This window comes from Caloenas nicobarica, chromosome 10 (assembly GCF_036013445.1).
Source record: "Caloenas nicobarica isolate bCalNic1 chromosome 10, bCalNic1.hap1, whole genome shotgun sequence".
NCBI lineage: Eukaryota > Metazoa > Chordata > Aves > Columbiformes > Columbidae > Caloenas > Caloenas nicobarica.
In genome coordinates this window covers 23,890,782-23,910,032 of record NC_088254.1, presented here as the reverse complement: position 1 = coordinate 23,910,032, position 19,251 = coordinate 23,890,782, and the positions used below count along the sequence as shown (strand labels likewise).

The following is a 19,251-nucleotide window of genomic DNA, read 5'->3' as shown; positions in this document are numbered from 1 at the left end:
TAGAGTGAGGGGCTGTCAAACCTGGGCTTGGTCTTTACACCAGTTGACTTCTGACATAAAGTGCCTAGCTGTGAATGCAGCAGCTCAGGAGATTATTTACTCCGTTATCTCCTCCCATTTACACAGAGGTGCTCAGCACTTTAGATACTCTGCAGTTGTCCCAGGTCCCCATGTCTGCACTAAGGCAGGTCAATACCTACATAGTCACAACAGCAGAAAAAAAAAAAAGGTAGCCAAAACAAAATGGCACTTCATCCTAGAAATTCTTACCAGTCACTTTAGCAACATCTTGGTGAAATTCATAGAAAATAACAGCAAGCTGGAGGAGGGCACAACATGCTGTTCTTCCAACAAACAGAAGTGTTGCTGCTGCCCTGAGCTGGGTCACAGGGTATTCCGCAAACACAGGCTCCTAGTTGAGAACGCCTTTCCCTTCCTTTATAATTGATTCTGTGTCAAGGTCAGCCTTTCTGAAAGTAGAATATTAGTGCTGTTCAGTTCAGAGAAATGTAAGCATTTTTTTTCTCTCTGCCCTCCTCTGGAGGCACACCCCTGGAATAAGTTTAGGTAAATAAGGAGTCCCAGCAGCTACCACAAGAGATTGAACATTTATTTCATCATAAAAGTCCAGCAGATAAAACTATATACAGTAATCCATGCACACTGTCCAATTACACAAACATGTAAAACCTGATTAAAACACAGTCTGCACAACAGTGGGACAGCAGGGCAAAGTTTCAGTTCAGTTGGGGACATAATCGTGTTTGTATTTTGGATGCTGCTTGTAGCCTACTCTCTCCCCAGCAATCAGGCTCTGGATCACCCACTCTTGCGAGACAACAGGCAGGCGTAAAGCTTCTGCACACTTCAAGACACCAGCTGGGCAGGAAAAATCAGTCACCACCACGTCATAAACACCCAAAGCAATATCTGCACAGGAGGAAAGACAGGCATCTGTCAGGTGGAAAAAGAAAAATTATCTTCTCTGCAGCAGAAGATCAGTGTTTTACCACTATGAATCTCTCATGTCCTCTCATTCCTAGCCAGTGAATTCTCTTCGTAAAAGTAAAGACAAGCTCTACAGCAACACTGCACCTTGCAAGTAAAAGATTCTCTCTAGTCCAGATAGAAGTGAACAGAAAACTAGCAGCCAGCACCACAGGCAGGACTAGAAACCATGAGTCCTGGGGCCCACATCCATATGGAGTGGGAGGGACAGCTGAGTTCAGAAGGATAAGGAAGCACAATTTTAGTGGCCAACAGAAGGTCCAGGAGCAACTCTTGCTTATTTCTCCCTTTCAACACAGGCTGGAAGCTGCTGGCTCATGTCCTGAATGGCTGCAGCATCTCCACTGGAAGGCAGGTTTTCTAGATGTAATTTTCTCGATTACATTCAAGCAGAGCTAGTGCCTGCACTGTGCCCTCCTTTGTGCTTATAGACAATCTAGTAAGCCATCCTAAAAGGTTTCAAACCATACTAGAGACCACAGGGGCAAGGGATTCCCAACTACTAGCCCTGAGAAACTGGCCAGCGAGTACCTTTGTTGTGAGCATTTGAGCAATGCTGTTTAACACATGCTGCTCCCCCTGTCATGAGGATTTCAGACCACAGATCCAAGAAGTTCTGCTGCTGGTCTGACACTAGGAGAACCTTCAGGTTATGGAATGGGTTTTCTCGTGGGTGCCTGTAGAACAAAGAAGAGAAATGCAGCAAGCTGAGAATACCCAGTAGTTTGAGACTTTGAGGACCATTATCTGCTTCTAGTCAGCTGATTGGCTCCCATATTGGTTCTTTGAATACCTTGTGTGCCATGACCTGCTCTCTTACCACCCCTCCTGAAATATTTGGAACAAATATCCTCTGTTTATAGATAGTAAAAGAGAGCTAGACAACTGGTGGGGTGGGTGTGCAGTGGCCTAAACCCAAAGTTAGGCTAGGTTCCTCCTTAATCCTGAACCAGCTTTTCTGTGCGTATCAAGAATGCCTCCACTTTGACAGGGCTGAGCGTGCAGGCATTGGGCTCCTGCCCAAGAGCCCACAAAGATTTACAAACTGCTTTTGTCCACCCCTCACCTTGCCTGAGGAGCCTGACCTGACAACTGTTCTCTCAGAAGAGACCTACTGGATTAGACTCGACAGAAAATGCAGCAGCTGGTTCACAACGTACCAAAGGAAAAGGAAATTGCAGCAGTATTGCTTTCCTTTATCCGGGTAATTTCTGAGCAATTACAGAAGTCAGCCAAGTGTGTGGGAAGCCTTCCCTGAATTCCGTCTTCCTCATGAGGAGACTGGTATCTTTCTTACTTCCCAGGAGACTTTTTTGCGTATATGGCACCCAAATGTACCTCAGCTTTAGAGGTGACTGTAAATCCAAGGAAAGAAGTGGAAGTGCTGTTCCTATACAAAAAGGAAAGCATGGGGAGCAGAACTAGGGACACCTCCAGTATTTGTAGTATTCAAGAGCCTCCCAAGTGTAAAAAGTTGTCTCTGATTAAACCCTTGGTCTGTGGACTCAGATCATGGCTATTTGGCACTTACCATTCTAGCAATTTTTGCTCCTGGAGGCTATAACCAGCTGGCAAGAGGTAATTCCGAAAATTTTGAAGCTGGTTAGCATGGCAGCTGTCACGGACCCAGACATGAGACACACAAGGGATCCCTCTGGCAAGGCACAGCAAGTATTTCCGAGTTCGACAATGCTGGTCCGCAATTAAGAGACACTGATATGCTGCATTACACTTGAGGGAGATAAAAAGACATGTAAACAGAAGACAGTGCTTGAAAACACACCCAGAAGTTATCCTGCTGCTAAACACTCTAAAGAAAACAACTGACATCCTGACTTTCACGTCCATCTTACCTGAAAGGTGAATTAGGTAGAAAAATTCTGAAACCAGGAGAACCTATAAAAATCACCTATTCCACACTATGCATTTCACAGGCAAAAACTCTGCCTTGTAGTTTTTGTATCATAACTGTCTCTTCCAGTTCAGACAAAGGACAAGATTCATCTTCTAGTTTGAGACTCAGTAAGTCACCAGAGAAGACTCTGCATCCTCAGGCAAGATGCTCCAAGAACAATTTACCCTCTCTATTAAAAATCTAAATGTAAGTAAAAGTGACACTAAATGAGATGAGTTACCCAAGTAAAGGTGGTAAGTGAAGAGCTCTGCCTTTAAGTGTTCCCAGGCACAGAACTGTGGTGAGAGCACGTCTGCAGTGCTGCACCCAGCCCAGGTTCGCAGCACAAAACACACGATACACTGGGGCAGGCCCAGCCAAGGGCCGCTGGAATGTTCAGGCAGTGGAGACACTGAGGGCTGAGCTTATTTCAGCTCCATAAGGGAAGGCTTGGGTGGTCTTATCAATGCATATTCCCAATGGTAGGAAGGTACACAGAACACGAGCCAGACTCTTGTCGGTGCTATCCACTAAGCGGACATGAAGCAACAGGTACAAACTGAAATACAGCAAATTCCATTTCATTTTATCTCTTTTTTTTTTTTTTAAATTGGAGGTGGTCAAACACGGGATGGGGCTGCCCAGAGAGGTTGTGGAGTTTCCATCCTTGAGGACACTCAAAACCCAACTGGACAAGGACCTAAGCAATCTGCTCTGTTTGACCTTGCCTTCAGCAGAGGGTGGACAAGATCAGCTACAGAAATTCTTTCCCAACTCAGCTATTTGGTGACTATCATTCTAGATTAGTAAGCGAGCCCTTACCTGAGTTTCATTGAAGTCTTCCAGGATATAGCCAGCTCCTGCTCGCAGCTGCTGTGCTATGTAATGTTTGTCATATGGAGTCATCTCTAAAAATTCTGCATCAGAAACAGAAAGTTCATTTTCTGGCTATAATTTATCTGCTTATGTCCATACAGTCCTCAAGCCTACAGAGCCCTCATCCACTCCAGTAATGGATCCCAGCCTTTCTTGCAAGAATATCTAGAAAATACCCTTGAGAGAGTCAAAAAAAAAAAAAAAAAAAAGGGGGGGGGCAGCAGAAAGGGAAGCGCAACACTCGCCAAACGAGCTAAGTGAGCACCTTGTCACTTGTTCATGCTCCAGCTCATTGCATGAAATGTGACCCTAGCCAAGGCAAACTGGAGCAACCCATCCAGGCTTTCAAGTCCTGTGTTTCCAGCACTATCCTTTATCTCTCAAAACCTCCCTTCTCATACTATTCTGACACCACTGATCTCAGTAGTTTTCATATGTTTCTGAACTTGCCCTATGATCATCATTGATCTTTGCCACATTTCAGGCTGTAAATTCTCTAAAACGAAGACTGAGTCTTAGGTCTTTTCTGCAAAGGATTGAAGAGCAAAACGGTAAAACAAGCACTCACACGAATGCCTGATCAGACAGCACCCAGCGTTTTTCCTAAAGCCACAGCATTCCACTTGGAAATGCAACGAGTAAAGTTTGCCTCACCTTCTTCCTCCTCACTGCTCCCTGCAGGACCATCTGACGGCTTCTGGTGATTGACCAATTTGTCACTGGGTGTTGCCATGGTGAGGAGAAAGGCGTAGCCCAAAAAGAGGGTCTTATTGTGGGGCAGGGGTCCATGATGGTCCTCCAGGACTGGGGCATCTACAGCATCTACACCTTCACGGGTGCTTACAGACTCCTCAGCTCTCACAGCCCCTGCAGAGAGACAGATGAGTCGCACAAGTCAGGCTCAGCACAAAGACCCTGGGTAAGATCTGGGATATGTTCAACTTCAGCTATTGCAGTGGAGGAGACAGAGGGAGGCAGTCAGGATTGGGTTAGGATTACACTAGGATCGGTTTGGGATCTTTTACTCTTCTGGTTGCAAAGAATCTTCAAATCAAACCCTGAGTGACTAATGGGACAATGTTCCCCAGTCTATCCTGAAACACTACCCAGGGCTGTGAAGGGTCCATTTAACAGGTACGCATTTCAGGACTGTCTAAACAGATAAGAAAGAGGCAAATCACAACATTAAGGTCAGAACATTTCTAAAAGGTAGAACTGAAAAGATGGCAGGTTAAGTACTCAAACTATGCTAAAAATGTCTCTGGCTGCTGAATGCATCCAGAGACAAATCAGTCTTTAAACCTGCAGGGCAAACAAACAATCTCATCTACTTTTTGCTTATGGGAAGTGGAAAGATCAATTACGGAAAAAAATAGCTGAATGCAAATTTAAGAGCAGAAAAAAGGGTTCTCACCAGGCTTTATCATTGCTGACTTGCGGCCACGTTTAGCTGGGGATCTCTCATCTTCAGAAGCAACGAGTTTCCTTTTCCCAGACAGCGTACTGGGTGGGATGCGTGGGCTCTCCTGCCCTTTGCGAGTGGGAGTTGTGCTGCTGCTGGAAGTGCTGGGAGAACCAAGGTTACCACGTCGCTTCCGCTTCCCCTCCACAAGATTATCTGTAATACAGTATGCAGAGATTAGTCACTGGCTGTCACCGAACTTCACGAGCTTCCACCCTACATATCTGTACAGAGGTGGCTAAACTCAACAGTAGTGCGAAGGTTCACACGACCACCCTCTGACAGAGATGAGCAAGAAAACAGATCTCTCACTTGGGTATCTTCCTTCCGTACCCTGCCTGTCCCTTTTCCTCCCAGTGCTGCTGAAGAGTTTGTACCACAGCAGCCATGCACCAAGTGAGAAGGAGCACAGCAAGCACTGCGGTCCTAGAAGCAGAGCGCTCTCCACAAACCAGATACCACCACTAAGTCTCTGAGCAGGACACAAAGCAAAAATCCCACTACAAAATAAGTACCAAAAGCATTGTTGAATACCCAGAAAGATCTACACATCAGTAATTTGTATCAGGAACTAGAAGCATGTCAAAGGCACGGGACGCAGAACAGCATGGCCAGCAGCTGAACAGCACCTCCCTTACCCAGACTGATGTCAGCTGCTTTGGTCAGAGGGGTGACAGGTTCGTAAGGACCCAGCCCAAACTGCTCCCGGAGCTTATTGCCTTGTTCCAGAGACAGGATAACAGCCATTCGTTTATACCACTTCCTTTGGCCTTCCTTCTCAATGCAATAGTACAGCTCTCCAGACTCCTTGCGGTGCCCCTTCACCACACCTGATAAGACAACAGGTAACACTCGTTATATTCCGGCTCCTCGTCCTCCTGGACAAGCACCCATCTCCCACCGTGTTCAGCAACTCAGAAAACCCTCGATGGAGCTCAGGCACCGCTCCTACCTGCACTAAAGTACTCGTCCTCTGAGAGTGCGGTCACCTCCGTCTCCAGCGGGATGGGATCACAGAGTAAAATATCTTTTCCTAGCACATCACATTCATATCCATCATCAAAGAGCAGCTTGTACTTTCCTGCCCCAACATCTTGGGTAATCATGCCAGAATAGAAGTACCCATTTGAGGACCACTTTGCTACAACCCTGAGGCCCACAAAGCTGTTCCCAGAGGATGAGTCTGCGCCATCTGAAGGACCAGTCACCACTTGTAATGGGATTTCTGGAGAGTCACTACGTAAGGCACAGAAGCCAGAAGTGTCAGATTTCTCCCCTCCCTCTGGCAGGCGAACTGAATGAGTAAATGATTTCTCCTCAGCTGATGGTGTAGTTGAGAGATCCTCCACACCTGGCAGTCCAGCTGAATCTCTGTAGAAAAGAGAAAAGCAGTCCCAGAAGGAAGAAAGAGAAAAGCACTCGCAGAAAGATCAGGAAAAACAGTTACTAAACAAAGAATACTTGGGCAAGACGCTTGCAGGCGCTACAGGCTATCACCAAAACCCAGCTCCTGAAACATTCAGTACTCCTTTTTCTGTCACACAAAGACAGCAGCTCCCCATTCTCTTTCTTGGCAATAAACTAAAGTTATAGTCTCCTTTTTCCAGGGTACCTTGTTCCTGTTGTTCGAGACGGTGGGCGGCCTCTTCTGCCTCGCCCCCGAGGTGTCCCGGGTGCTCTGCCTCCCTGGCGAGCGCCAGGCGCAGAGTCCTCCTCTTCCTCACAGGGCAGCACCCCTGGCTGGCTAGCGCGGACTGGAGATGCTGGCTGAACAGCTCCTTTCCTAGGGCTGGAGAATTTATGAGTTAATTGTTCTGAAAAGAGAAGGCGGCCATTAGGATCCCCCCATTTTATCTGTGATCTCAATACTGGTCAAGAAGTCTGCCTCATCATTGCTAAGAGCTTACGCAAAGCAATGCCTCACAAGGAAACAAAGTACTTCTTTAGGAAGAACAGATGCGAAAGCAAGGACTATCTCCTTATTTCTGTTCGCCAAGCCAAGATCCTTCCCAGAAAAGAACTGGTTTAGGGTCTACCCTGCTTCACACTCCACACAAGCCAGCTGCTCACTTCTGCAAAATATCTGTTCTTCCCTCCCCAAGGCTCTGCACATACCTTAATTTTCCTAAGACACCTCTGCCAATGGGTAAAGCGAACTCTCCAGTTTCTGTCCCACACGCTTTCCCCTTGACAGCTCCAGTTCCTCGCCCTGAGCTGCTGCTGCTGCTGTGCGTGGCAGAGTGACCACTGCTGGCTCCACTGGATGTGCGGTGGAGGCTTGAGGCCTTGGATGAGAAGGAGCTGACATCACCGAGGTCCCCGGAGGTCAGCGAGGAACCCACTGCGGTTCTAGAGGAGGATGTGTCAGTCTCAGACTCCTGGCACTCCACCACAGGCCCCTCGGTTTCCTTGAATGGAAAAATAAAAAAAAAGATGTGTCAAAGGTGGCACATTTGCTCGAAGGAAGCTCTGACGCATTTGCTCGATGGAAGCTCTACAACCACGAGGGAAAAGCACAGCCAAGGTGAGAGCACATTCATGAAACTGAAGACAGCCCAGCGGATCCGAGTCTGGCCAGATCAACGGCAGACAGCGTCTCTCACAGCACTCACTGCTGCTCTATATGGAGAAGTCGCTTTAAGGAATCAGTCAACGGGACAGAGCTTGGTCGCTATCAAATTAGTCTGGCTTTGAATAATTCCCACCTTTCACAAGTCTGAGAGTGCAACAGCTCCATGAGACACCAGCAGCCTCTGGTTACTAAAGTCCAAGACCAGTTTCAGACAGCTGGTCCTTTGGAGCCATTACAGTTTTATGGATATAAAAATATGTATCCACAAAATAGCGATTTCCAGTGTTGGTAGATAAACTGGAAATGGTTATACGATTGTGACTGCACAACCTATGTAAGCACATTTCAGGACACTTAATTCTCTATTTTAATGTTACAATAAGCAGTTTCATGTGCAGTATCAGGTGTGAAAGTATAAGCTTTGCACTGATTTATCCTTTTGTGTCATTACTCATTATAGCAACACAGCACAAGACTTTTATGTTATTTACTTTTATAATAGAATAGCAATAACATTTTTATTGCCAGCAGGATTATATCATTACTGTGCACATCAAATCCGCATTTGTAAGCTACCTTTTGAGATTCCCTAAAGATTTTCCGATTAATGAATGAACATATATCAACACAAGTGTACTAACAATAGACTTGGGGTTTTTTTTGGGTTTTTTAACTTGCTTTTTTGTAGACCTCTTATAGAATCTGGTCCACAGGACTCAAGAGTGTAGTTCAAAATGACACTGAGCTACAAAAGAGGCTAAACTACCTCACACAGCTCAATTTTACAGGTAGAAGTGATTTTTGCTTACTAATAGAATTTCTGCCCATTCTGATATCTCTCTATTCTGACAAAATCCCCAAAATCTTAAAACAGTTGGACACACATAGTAAAGTCTTCTGTCCAGTTCTTTGGGAAGGAAAAAAAAAAAAAAAGAAGTCAGTGTGTCTTCAGAATCCTGTAACAAGCGTGAAATACACGAGCACCAGGTTTCACCATGCACTAATGGTCTGCATGTTTGCGCACGGTCATCACACCATGCCGACTTGTTCATTCGTTTTCTGCAGCCACAACACATTATCATTTTAATTAATTTTATTTTTCAGCCAACATATCATTACATTTATCCCTGAAAACAGAAACCTACCTCAACTACTTTCCGTTCCACCTCCGCACCATTTATGTAGTAAACATCTGTCGTAACCCGCGTAACGACAGTGCGCACTTCACGAACAGTTCGCGTGTGGCGATGTTGAACTCGACCTTTGGGTGGGTGAAGAATGTTAAACTCCTCCTCTCCCTGTAATAAATGGGACAAATTAAAACCAAGACATCCCACAAAGAAAAGCAAATCACTTCTGGGTAGAGCAATCTCTGTGGTATAGTTTCTTCTTACACATTCAAGTACTGGAGTAGGGAACCTTTCAGCATCTTGTTACAAATCAGAACACAAGAGAACCTATACAAGGGAGAACTGAACACATTTTGCTGACTTGCTAACGGGTAGAGGAAGGGAAATCACAGCAGTGCAAGGAGGAAAAAGCAAACTTGCTTAGCACGGCTTCTGATAGTCTTTCTTCAGTGGACTCAGATATATCACGTCGATGTTGCACTGCATATTTATGGCCCTGTTCATCTCATCTTTCCCCAAGGACACACTATTCTTAGCTCAAGTTTAGAAAAAACTATTTTTCTGGTCTTTGTGTTGACAATATACAAGCTGTAACTGCAAGGCAGTGATTTTTCTTTAGTCTGCAATACTTTCTGAAATACTAATCCAAAGTTATTAATCCTGTTAGAACGTTTCTCTGGGGCTCTCCCCTCCTGTGTTTACCTGTGGACATTGGATGGAGTGGCAGAACAAGCTGTCAGACATTGGCTGGTGCCAAACAAAGGCACCAAACCCTTCACTCAAAATGTCATGCAACTCCCATCCCCATACAGCAAAAAGTGAATTCTTTTTTTACAGTATTAACTACATCTGGACACAAAAAAACCCAAAATAAAAACACAAGGAACTAAACTTTGTCATATTTTTCCAGAAAATAAATATGGAGACATTTACTTCCCAAACTTATGCTGCCCACTAAGTATTGCTGCCTTAGCAGCTGTGTGCAGCTGACGCATGAAAGCTTGCAACATTAACATTTTACAGTAGTCTTTTGGCTTTTTTTTAAGAGAGAACCTACTGTTAGTGAATATACTGGCTGAAGGGATACCTTACTGTTCTAAACCAGTAACATTAAATCCAGGCAGCTTTACCCCACCTGGCTGTGCAGAGAGTCCGTGTCCTCGGCAGAGGCGTTCACGAGCTTCTCCCCGCTCTCGGTTTGGACACCGGCATCTTGCCGCTCAGGTCTTTGCCCAGACATAGTGGTTCCCACTTCCACCTGCCTACAGATTTCTTCTGAGGTTTGTGTTGCTGTTGTAACAGTTGTTGGGGTAAAAAGACAGTCTGCTGTAGTTTGAATCCCTTTATTCCTGGTGTTTGCCCTCCTCTCTCGGCTTTCATCAGTCTTAAGAGCCTTACTTAGTTTCTTCTGCATTCTTCTCCCTTCCTCTGTCCGAGCGCTCAGGGTACCGGTCTCCGCAGACTCCCCATCCTCTACACTAGGCTGTTGATCGCAGTCCTGCTGTGGCCTCCGAGAAACCACAACCCGTCCACCACCGTCAGCTGCCTTGTGTTGCTGGCACTGCCAACCACCGGGATTTTTATGTAATTCAGCATCTTCTTGTGTGCCAGAAAAACTGAAAAGATTCCCCCTGCAAACCAGTTATACACAGATCAAAATTATTGATTAAAAAAGCAAGATAACCAATATGCTGCCACTCAACTGAAAGCACTACTGGCTTGAAACAGGAAATCACACCTAGCAAGAAGAGGCAGGAGCATAAACACAAATGCTGTCTAATGTTTTCACTAGAACTTGTCTGCCCAGTCAGAAGTGCTATCGGGTACTACATGGGACCGTATGCTGAGCCTTCCTAGAGGCACACACTGGGCTTTGAGGAGTGACTGTCTGCCCTTCTGTCTGCACAACACCCAGCACTGCAACTCCCTATTCATTATGGTCTTTAGTGTAACTGTTCAGTGCTCCTGAAATATGGGTTACTGTTTCTCCGTAGACCAAGACCTCACTGCCCCATCCAAAGACAGAGTGGCAAACACTGAAGAAGCAGATTTCTACAGCTGGTCCTCCAGCCAGCACCCCCATCACCGTAAGATATGCCGCAGTACAGTCCTTTTCAAAGCAACCAGAGACAGCAAAAATTGATGGACTTGGAAGAGAGACGATAGCAGAAACAATAACAAACACAGTAGGTCAGAAGACGTTGAAGGAGGAGAAAGAGAAGGTATTTAAACAGCTGCAAGTATGATCTCAGTTCTCTCAAGCCCCAGGTTTTACTGAAGCACATTAGCCAGCTGGAATTGCATCACTGCTCAGTCAAAGGTAAGTCTGATGACCATGTGAGATACAAACATACAGTACTTATCATACTTACCCTATTGTCCCCAACCTTCTAAGTCACCCAAAGACAATGACTTAGTGCAATTTCTTTGATGTAGAAAATGCACATGTGCATATAAATCCAACCAGGACTGGCAGGCAAAGACTGTGAGGAGTTACCTAAATGGAGAAGTGGAAAGACCATGACCTCTGGCCTCATCCTCTCGACGAACTTCACAGACACGACTAAACACAGATGATGCTTTCTGGGAGCTAGCAGTGCAGATTTAAAACAAACAAACAAACAAACAAAAAAGCATCAGGGAGTGAGAAAAATCCCTTATACAGCAAAACAAGAGTTCCCCAGCCCCTTGGGAAAGCAACAACTGGTACTGAGCTTGTTGACCTAGCCAGTCACAGAACGAGTACAGTGGTCAGCCTCAGAGGTCAAGAAACAAACTGCAATTGCAGAAGCATTTATGTCATTTCTGCAGACACCCTAACAGCCAAGAGCAATGTAACAATTCCAGAAAACGCAGTGTGGAAAACTGCGGTGCCATCAGGATTGTCACCACCTGCTGCCTCTGGTACCCAGCAGGGGACACAGACGTTTATGGTTACTTCTCAGGATTTTCATGACACCGCGAAGTATTGGGAATGGCAGTCATGAAGCAGACCCTGAGAGACCAAGTTCAGCTTGTACCTACAAAGGCAGCTCATCCTCCAGCAGTGAGGAACGGCTGCCACCCCTCCTCAGCATTGAGCCGCGACTTCCATCCCGCACACAATCCTGGGACAAGAGACTCTGAGCTTATTTCAAAGTTTTCTCACTGCTTCAAACCACTATATTTCAGTTAGATGACTACAGGTTCTTATTAGTACTTACAAACCATACTCTCCAACTGCTAAAAATCAAGCAAGGCCTTAAATGTTAGGTAAGAGAGATACACATAAATCAAGAGGCCGAGGGAGTAACTTCTGCTTTGGTCAACATGTTAAACTGTGATTTCAGTATATCGGTGACCTGGCTACGTTTCTATCAGCTTCATATCAAAACCAGAATTCTCTTTCAGAAATCCCAAGCGATTCTTCGCAGAAAACTGCATAATGAGGAAAGTAAGCAGAAAACCATGTATTTGAAATTTAAGAGGTAGATATTGCATTCCAGACTGCTGAAAACACGAATTTCTGCTTTGACTGCAACGAGGAGGCGGCAAAATGCTGACATTAGTAGGAAGCACAAAGCCTGTAGTGAAAAAGCAGGTGTGGCACCAACCTTGCCCATGTACTCAAAGACTGTGCAAAAGCCAAAGAGTTAATGTTGTGGCTACTGCTAAAAGAGTTCCCTGCTTCTGTGTCTCATTTTCTTTTTTTTTCTTTTTTTTTTTTTTTTTTAACCTGCTGCTGGTAACAAGCAGAAAAAGGATCTACCTGGACCTTCATATTAACTGTGCACAGCAACAAGCCCAGTTACCTGGTAGTAGACCCAGCAGCAGCAGATGATCCATCTTTCCTGTCGCTGGCTGCAGGCTCTGAAACAGGAGGGAAGGATTTCAGTGTCACCTGTCACTCTCCCGCCCCTTCCCCATGCCCCAAACTCAGGGAAGAGAGAGGTTGAGTAACACAGACAGAGGGCGCCTGCGCCTCCCTGCCAAACTTCTCGGCATGGCCCTGAGTTTCTACAAGTTTTAGACTATTAGAGTAATGTGACTGTTCTGATTAAAATGCAGACAAACTTTTTTGTTCAGATTATACTTTTAAAATCTTTTCCCTCCCAATATAATCAAACTCCAGTTCCTGTCCTGTGACTTTGCCGCTATACATCGCAATTTTCAGTCTGCTGGAAAGAACTTTCGTCACAACAGAGGCCTCTCCTCTCACTCCATCCTTGTTTAGAGCATTGCAGAAACAGAGAAACTAATTGACACTGCCCAAAAAGAAAAATGAGAAAAGTTACAGAGACTCAAAGACTATCTTGGGGAATGCCACAAAGAGGTTTTGAGCCAGGGCTGAGATCTAGCAGGACCTGCATATTTCATCCTCTTACTTTCCAAGCTGAATGGCAGGGACTCCTCACTCCCATCGTTCACAGGGGTAGCAAGGTTCATTCGCAGAGAGAGTTTTGCATCAGCCTCAGGAACCACCAGAGAGTCTCCTTTCTCGCACACTCCTGACACATCTGCCGATACCATCGCACTTTCCACAGTGACATTGCTGGTCCCCATTGTGCCCTCTGCTGTAACATCACTAGTCACTATAGTGCTGTCTGGGCAGCTATCATCCACTGAAGACAGGAAAACAAAAAAAAGGAAAACAAAAAGTAGCTGCTGTCATTCACACTGCTGGGTTTCTGTTCTGAAGATGCTCCATTGCATGCGTTATTAGCAATAGTGCAGTGGTGGAAAGTCCTAGAGCTCTGAAGCCTGAAAGTTCTGTAGCACAGGTTTCATCCTCAGCTTGCAACAGAACACTTTACTGTTACCCAAGCAGAAATACACGCTTCCTTTCATCCAGCAACCGCAGGCTGTTGTTTTGTGAACCCAGCAGAGAAAGTCCTGCTAAAGAACGATGAATACTGGAAGCAAGATTCTTTTAGTCCAAGCTCTTTCACCACTCAGAGGAGTCTTTTGCATTCTTTAATGGAGTTGTGTGTGGGAACGTGATGAGTGCAAGGAAGACATGTTCCATGCCACTCCAGACTCAGGGAGTAAACACCTTCAGTAGAGACCCAGCAGAGAACATAGCAAGGGAAGTGTGGAGAAGGGATGAACCCTCCCCAAAGAACAGCAATGTTTTTTGCCAAGGTAGGTTTGAGTTATCCCATCAGATCCTGCATCAAGAATCAAAAGCTTCCAAAGAGGCTTCCACTGCAGACCAGAGCCCTTCGGTGGAACTCACCAATAGGGGTGCTGTGTCTACGGGGTCCCATCTTCAGCTGCCCCAGAAGAGGTGGCGTTGTGCTGGCCAAGGGCTGAACGACATCCCCCTCCTTTGGCACCGGAAAATGAAACAGGGTTCCTAAAGACAGAGCGCACCAGCGTTAGTCATTTTAGGGGACTCCTTTGGTCCGAATACCAAAAACACAGGTTCACTGTGCTGTGGAAACAGGGAAAAGCATGACCCTGGTGCTGTCCTGTACAAAACCCCCTGAACAGTCACTAGTTTCAGGACAGCTGCTCTGACTGGTCTTCCTCACCTTTTGTGTTGAAAATCTCTCTGTGAAAACATGCGCTGTGGTCAACTTGACACAGTTGTCTCCAGGTGCAAGATAAAAGTGAGACTAAATATCCAGACATGAATAGGACTTTACAGAATGCAGCTTTTTTCAGAATGGCTCAGGATTTTCCACAGAAAAGGGAGATGAGGCCAGAAACAGAAATGAAGGTAGACTGAGTCTTTCTTTGGCCCACTTTGTTTCTCTCAAGTTTGCTAATGCTGAGGGGAAAAAAAAAAATCCATTTGCTTGGGTAACACTTTCACAGGGAGAGCTGGACGTCCCAGCACAATGCAGACGGCAACCACCAGCACAGCGCAGAACTGCACCCCTGACGGAAGGGACAAAGGAGCCTCCAACTCTGCGTCAGGCTGAGGGACGCAGAGCTGTCACCGCTTCTCTGCCAGGGGACAGGACGTTTCTGCACATGATGCTTCGGTCCAGGCAGCCAGCCTGCAGCGCTGAGCAGCTCCAGCGCCGCTCCCTCCGCTCTAGTTCTCTCCTACCCACCGCCTCTGCACGGCGTGCAGCACCCCAGCCACGGCACACCAGCCACAGCACACTGGCCGCCGCCGCAGCACACCCACCACGGCTCTCACCACACCAAGAGCCGCCAAGAAGGCCAGCAGGAGTGCACGCCACCGTTTTCTGTGCATGCAGAATGGAGGGGAAAAAAACCAAAACCCACCACCCAAAGAACCCCACATCTTCCATTTAAGAAGTTTTGCCTTCTCTTCCAAAAGCCCTTTCTTAGCTCTGCTCTCACTAGCACAACTATTTAACAGACATGACAAAAGCTTGATGACATACATTCTTCTCCATTGGTAATTCATATCTAGCTGTGATATATCAAAAGGACCTCAATAGAAAACAAGAAACAACTTTACTTCCAGAAATCTTTCAGATTAAGAATCATCACTCTAGCCACACCTGAGGCAATGTTAAAAAGGTGACTTTCTGAATAAGGTATCAATATTTACCCGTGATTCTTATCTTACAGTGTAAGATACTACCTTCATTCTATTTTTCGGTATCTTGAGTTTCTTCTCATCAGGCAGTTCCATACTATTCAATGCTTATCTTTCTCTTTTGAGGAGTACAGAACTATGTTTGAAAACAAAGCCAACTAAGAGGCAAAAGTTCCACAAAACTCAGATACAGCATCCCATATTTCTTGTATAACCACACAGCACGTTAAAGGGATTTCAATGTATCAGGACAATACCTGCCGAACCACAGCTTACGTGTAAGTAAAAAGCCATTCTACTTTAAAATAATCTCAAGACAAATTTGCTGTATTCATTTCTAGCTCAAAGCTGCTCTTTACATCCCCACAAAGAAAATTCTCCGAGGATGAAAAAATTTAAAAAGAAAAAAAACAGTAAGGAGAACAAGAGGGAAAGTACAGACTACCACACACCCTTTCCTTTCAAGGACTCCACTGTTGTTTCTGGGAAACAAAAAAGTTACAAAAACTCTTGAACATTGCCAAGGTCACAACATTCTGAGTGTTCAAAGCTGCTCTGTGTTTCTGCCATAAAACAGAGAGAGTCCAAGGAACAAGAATTACCATCCCTGCCTGCAGGACTGTGACTAAGGGGAAGAAGGTGAAGGTACTTTATGCTTGTAACATAGTCAGTTACAGCACTGCTCTGAAGAGACGCTGTTCAACACACATCCCAGATCAGTACTCCCTGAAACACTGCGGATTGCACACAGCTATCCTGGACATTATTCAGAATAAACAACTCTGAACTACCAACCTAAACCCACTTACCACTGCAGGGACTGGGGGATTCAGCAGCTGCCTCCTCCTGTGCCTGCGTCTGCTCTTCTTGCTCCAGACCCCTCATCCTAACGGCGTCCTCCCTGTCCTTTGGCACTTCATTCTCCTCCTGAGTCACCAGCATGTCAACCCCTTTCCCTTGAAGTGGCGGCTGATTCCCTGTTATCATTATCTGTCCTAATTTTGAACAACCTGGATGTTTTTTGGCACACAACATCACTTCTGATGGAACCTCTCTATTTAACTTCGGAAACAAATGGTTGTGCCCTTCCAGTAACTCCCCTACAGGAGACTTGGACAGACCCTCACTGAGCTGTGGCGTGGTTTCTGAAGCAGCCTTGAGGGACAGTTTATCTGGGCTCTTTGCCTCTCCAGTACCAAAAGTACAATCTTTTGAAGTTTCTTTTCCCTGGCTTTCTGGTCCAATCTTTTCTGATTCTTGGGCCTGATCAGACAAATTTTTGCTATTTTTACAAGAACCGTCAGCAAATTCCACTTCCATATCTTCATGACACTCTACTTCGTTTTCAAGAATAAACCTCTGAGAAAGTGTTGTATTAGCAAGGTACCCATCTTCATTTATTTGCTTCTCTTTTACTTGCAGTTTTTCTTCTTGTTCTTCACACTGAGTCTCAGGAACTGCCTCAGGTTCAGGAGTCTCTTCCAATGGATAACCCCCAGACTGTGCTTCTCTGCCTCGAGTGTGCGACAGAATCCCAGGCAGTGCAGACTGATCTGCAGCATCTTGACGTCCAGAAACATGCTCGATCTCCCGATGAGCTGTAGGAGCCAACAACCCATCTCCTGCTACATCTGCACCAACTAACTGCCTCGCAGGCTTCCCTGCAGTCTGCAAGTCCTCCTTGTTTGCTTTTTCACAGTTTTCAGAGAGGCCTTTATCACCTGCATCCAGCCTGAGTTTTATGTTGTCGTTCTCCACAGAACAGAGTCTCAAGTCCGAGGCCTTGTGTTCAGGAGTGATCTCTACCTGTGTGGTTTCACTCAGAGAGCCTGCGCTGACTGTTGGGTTTGTGGCCTGGCTGCATTCGCTTGCAGAAAGCACCAGCTGGCAGGACTCGGAGGGCTCTGACACAGAGTCACCTGTGGACATCTTTGACAAAGCATCTCTGGGTCCTGCGAAGCACAAAGGGGTTAAAGCAGCAGCTTTTTCTTCTCCTTCATGCTGCTTCTCAGGGCTCTGAGTTGGAACGAAGATATCCTAAAATGAAAAAAAGTGGGACATGGAGCATCAGGGCATCTCAAGTAGGACTGATAATTTGTTATTCCTAGAGCATTACACTGGATTATGGAGCAGAGCAAGGTCAGCACAAAACTACAGATTTAAAAAAAAAAAAAAAACACCACACAAAAAAACCCAAACACAAACAAAAAACACAACAGCAACCAACAACCACGAAACAACACAACACTTTTTTTCCCCCCATTTCTGAGAGTCATCATTACCTCGTTCTTGCTGAGAAAAGTTATCACCACTCATTACTTTTTAGTACCTCTGTGGCAAAGTCAGATACAACCCTTGGTACCCCTCTCACACTACCAAACCATGAAGTACTGGGCAAGTATGGCAAATTAGTAGCTATTTTTAGTCAAATAACCAGGGGTTCTGGAAAGATTCTCCAGAGAAATCTATTATATTAGCATGACACTTCTGGCTAAGGAGAGGCCCTGCTTTGACTACTGGAGTCTCTAGCACAACCTTTATTTTCTGCCTTAAGGTGATGAAATTTGTAATATTAAGCTATAAAGCCACCAACTGCCCGTTAAAACTCTTTGAATAGTAATAACTTCCAGAATCAGAAAGCACAAAGATAACAACAGATAATAAGAATAAGCAACTTGAAAAATGCAGTAAATTAATTCTAGCCTTACAGGAGAATACAAATGCTTTATTACAAAACAGCTTCATGAGAAGAGAAAAAAGAAAAAGCACAGAAAGGGTTTCTAGCATAGATTAAAAGATAACAAATTATACGTTCAGTAATTCACTATGCTCTCTTAAGCTGCTCCACGTTTTCTCTGCAGGATAAACTGCCACACAGTATGATCAATACCTAACCATGACTTGTGGGAACAGGGAAGCTCATGAGAACCAGCTTAACAGCACAGAAGCCAAGGCTGACTCAACACACACCTTCTGTACCAGCTGCATAAAAACCTCGGAAGAGACATCAACATGAGCCCTTACGTGAGAGAACTCTGGCTGTGACGGCACCGGTAACGATCCAGGAGAGAAGGCCGGGGCGCTCTGGGACACGGGGGTTGAAGCCTGTGGCAGGACCAGCGGTGCTGGTGGGAGGCAGGGGACGGTCGTCTCCCCCAGCGCATCCCCCGCCTGCTGCTGCAGCTCTCCTCCCTTTGCGGGGACAGGGAGATCCATCTGCTCAGCTGCTTTCAAAGAGCAAAACATACATCATTAGCAAAGTTTTGTGTTGTACCTAAAGTTTCTAACGTTCTATTAAAAGACTTGTCTTCAGTGGCATATGCAATTTCCTCATGCTTTTATGGGTTAATCTAAAATCTTCTGTGCAGCTGAATTCTTTTTGGAGAAAAAAACCAAAAAAACCAAAAAAACCAAAAAACACACATACACACAAAAAAAAAAACAACAACAAAAAAAAACAACAAAAACATCCATATCTTTAAGTGGGGGGACAGTGTTTCGTTAGGAATTCACACAACTATTTTGCTACAGGTCTAGAACTTCCACAATTAGAAAAAGGTATCTGAAATTTATAAAAAGCTTTTATCTGAGGTTTCTTTTCTTTGCCATCTTTATTAAAATGCAACCAAATTCAGACCCCAGCTAACGAAATATCTATTCTAAAAGTATTAACATTTCGCATTCTGTGAGAGGAATCTCACAGAAAGGAAGGGTGATTTTGTATCATACTAAAAGTCTGCGTGGATGGATACCTTGCCTCTGATGGCGAATGGGTGCTTCAAGAAAACATTTAAGAACCAAGGTATCACG

General features: G+C 45.2%; 1 protein-coding gene across 5 annotated transcripts in view; it reads right to left on the bottom strand.

Annotated features, from left to right (window-relative positions):
- Positions 1–589: 589 nt before the first annotated feature.
- Positions 590–19,251, bottom strand: part of TP53BP1 (tumor protein p53 binding protein 1) — a 30,139-nt gene continuing 11,477 nt past the window's right edge. For 3 of the 5 annotated variants that reach the window (XM_065641394.1, XM_065641395.1, XM_065641390.1), the window contains 18 exons: positions 18,466–18,665; positions 16,251–17,478; positions 14,158–14,277; positions 13,307–13,543; positions 12,734–12,791; positions 11,440–11,532; positions 10,078–10,573; positions 8,958–9,110; positions 7,356–7,648; positions 6,853–7,029; positions 6,193–6,611; positions 5,879–6,070; positions 5,193–5,396; positions 4,433–4,645; positions 3,725–3,819; positions 2,540–2,739; positions 1,540–1,685; positions 590–954 (listed from right to left, as the gene is read on the bottom strand). In XM_065641394.1, coding sequence (XP_065497466.1) covers positions 743–954; positions 1,540–1,685; positions 2,540–2,739; positions 3,725–3,819; positions 4,433–4,645; positions 5,193–5,396; positions 5,879–6,070; positions 6,193–6,611; positions 6,853–7,029; positions 7,356–7,648; positions 8,958–9,110; positions 10,078–10,573; positions 11,440–11,532; positions 12,734–12,791; positions 13,307–13,543; positions 14,158–14,277; positions 16,251–17,478; positions 18,466–18,665 — 4,736 coding nt within the window. In that variant the 3' untranslated portion in view covers positions 590–742. The remainder of the gene's footprint in view (positions 955–1,539; positions 1,686–2,539; positions 2,740–3,724; positions 3,820–4,432; positions 4,646–5,192; positions 5,397–5,878; positions 6,071–6,192; positions 6,612–6,852; positions 7,030–7,355; positions 7,649–8,957; positions 9,111–10,077; positions 10,574–11,439; positions 11,533–12,733; positions 12,792–13,306; positions 13,544–14,157; positions 14,278–16,250; positions 17,479–18,465; positions 18,666–19,251) is intronic. The other 2 variants (XM_065641392.1, XM_065641393.1) reach the window with 2 other exon arrangements.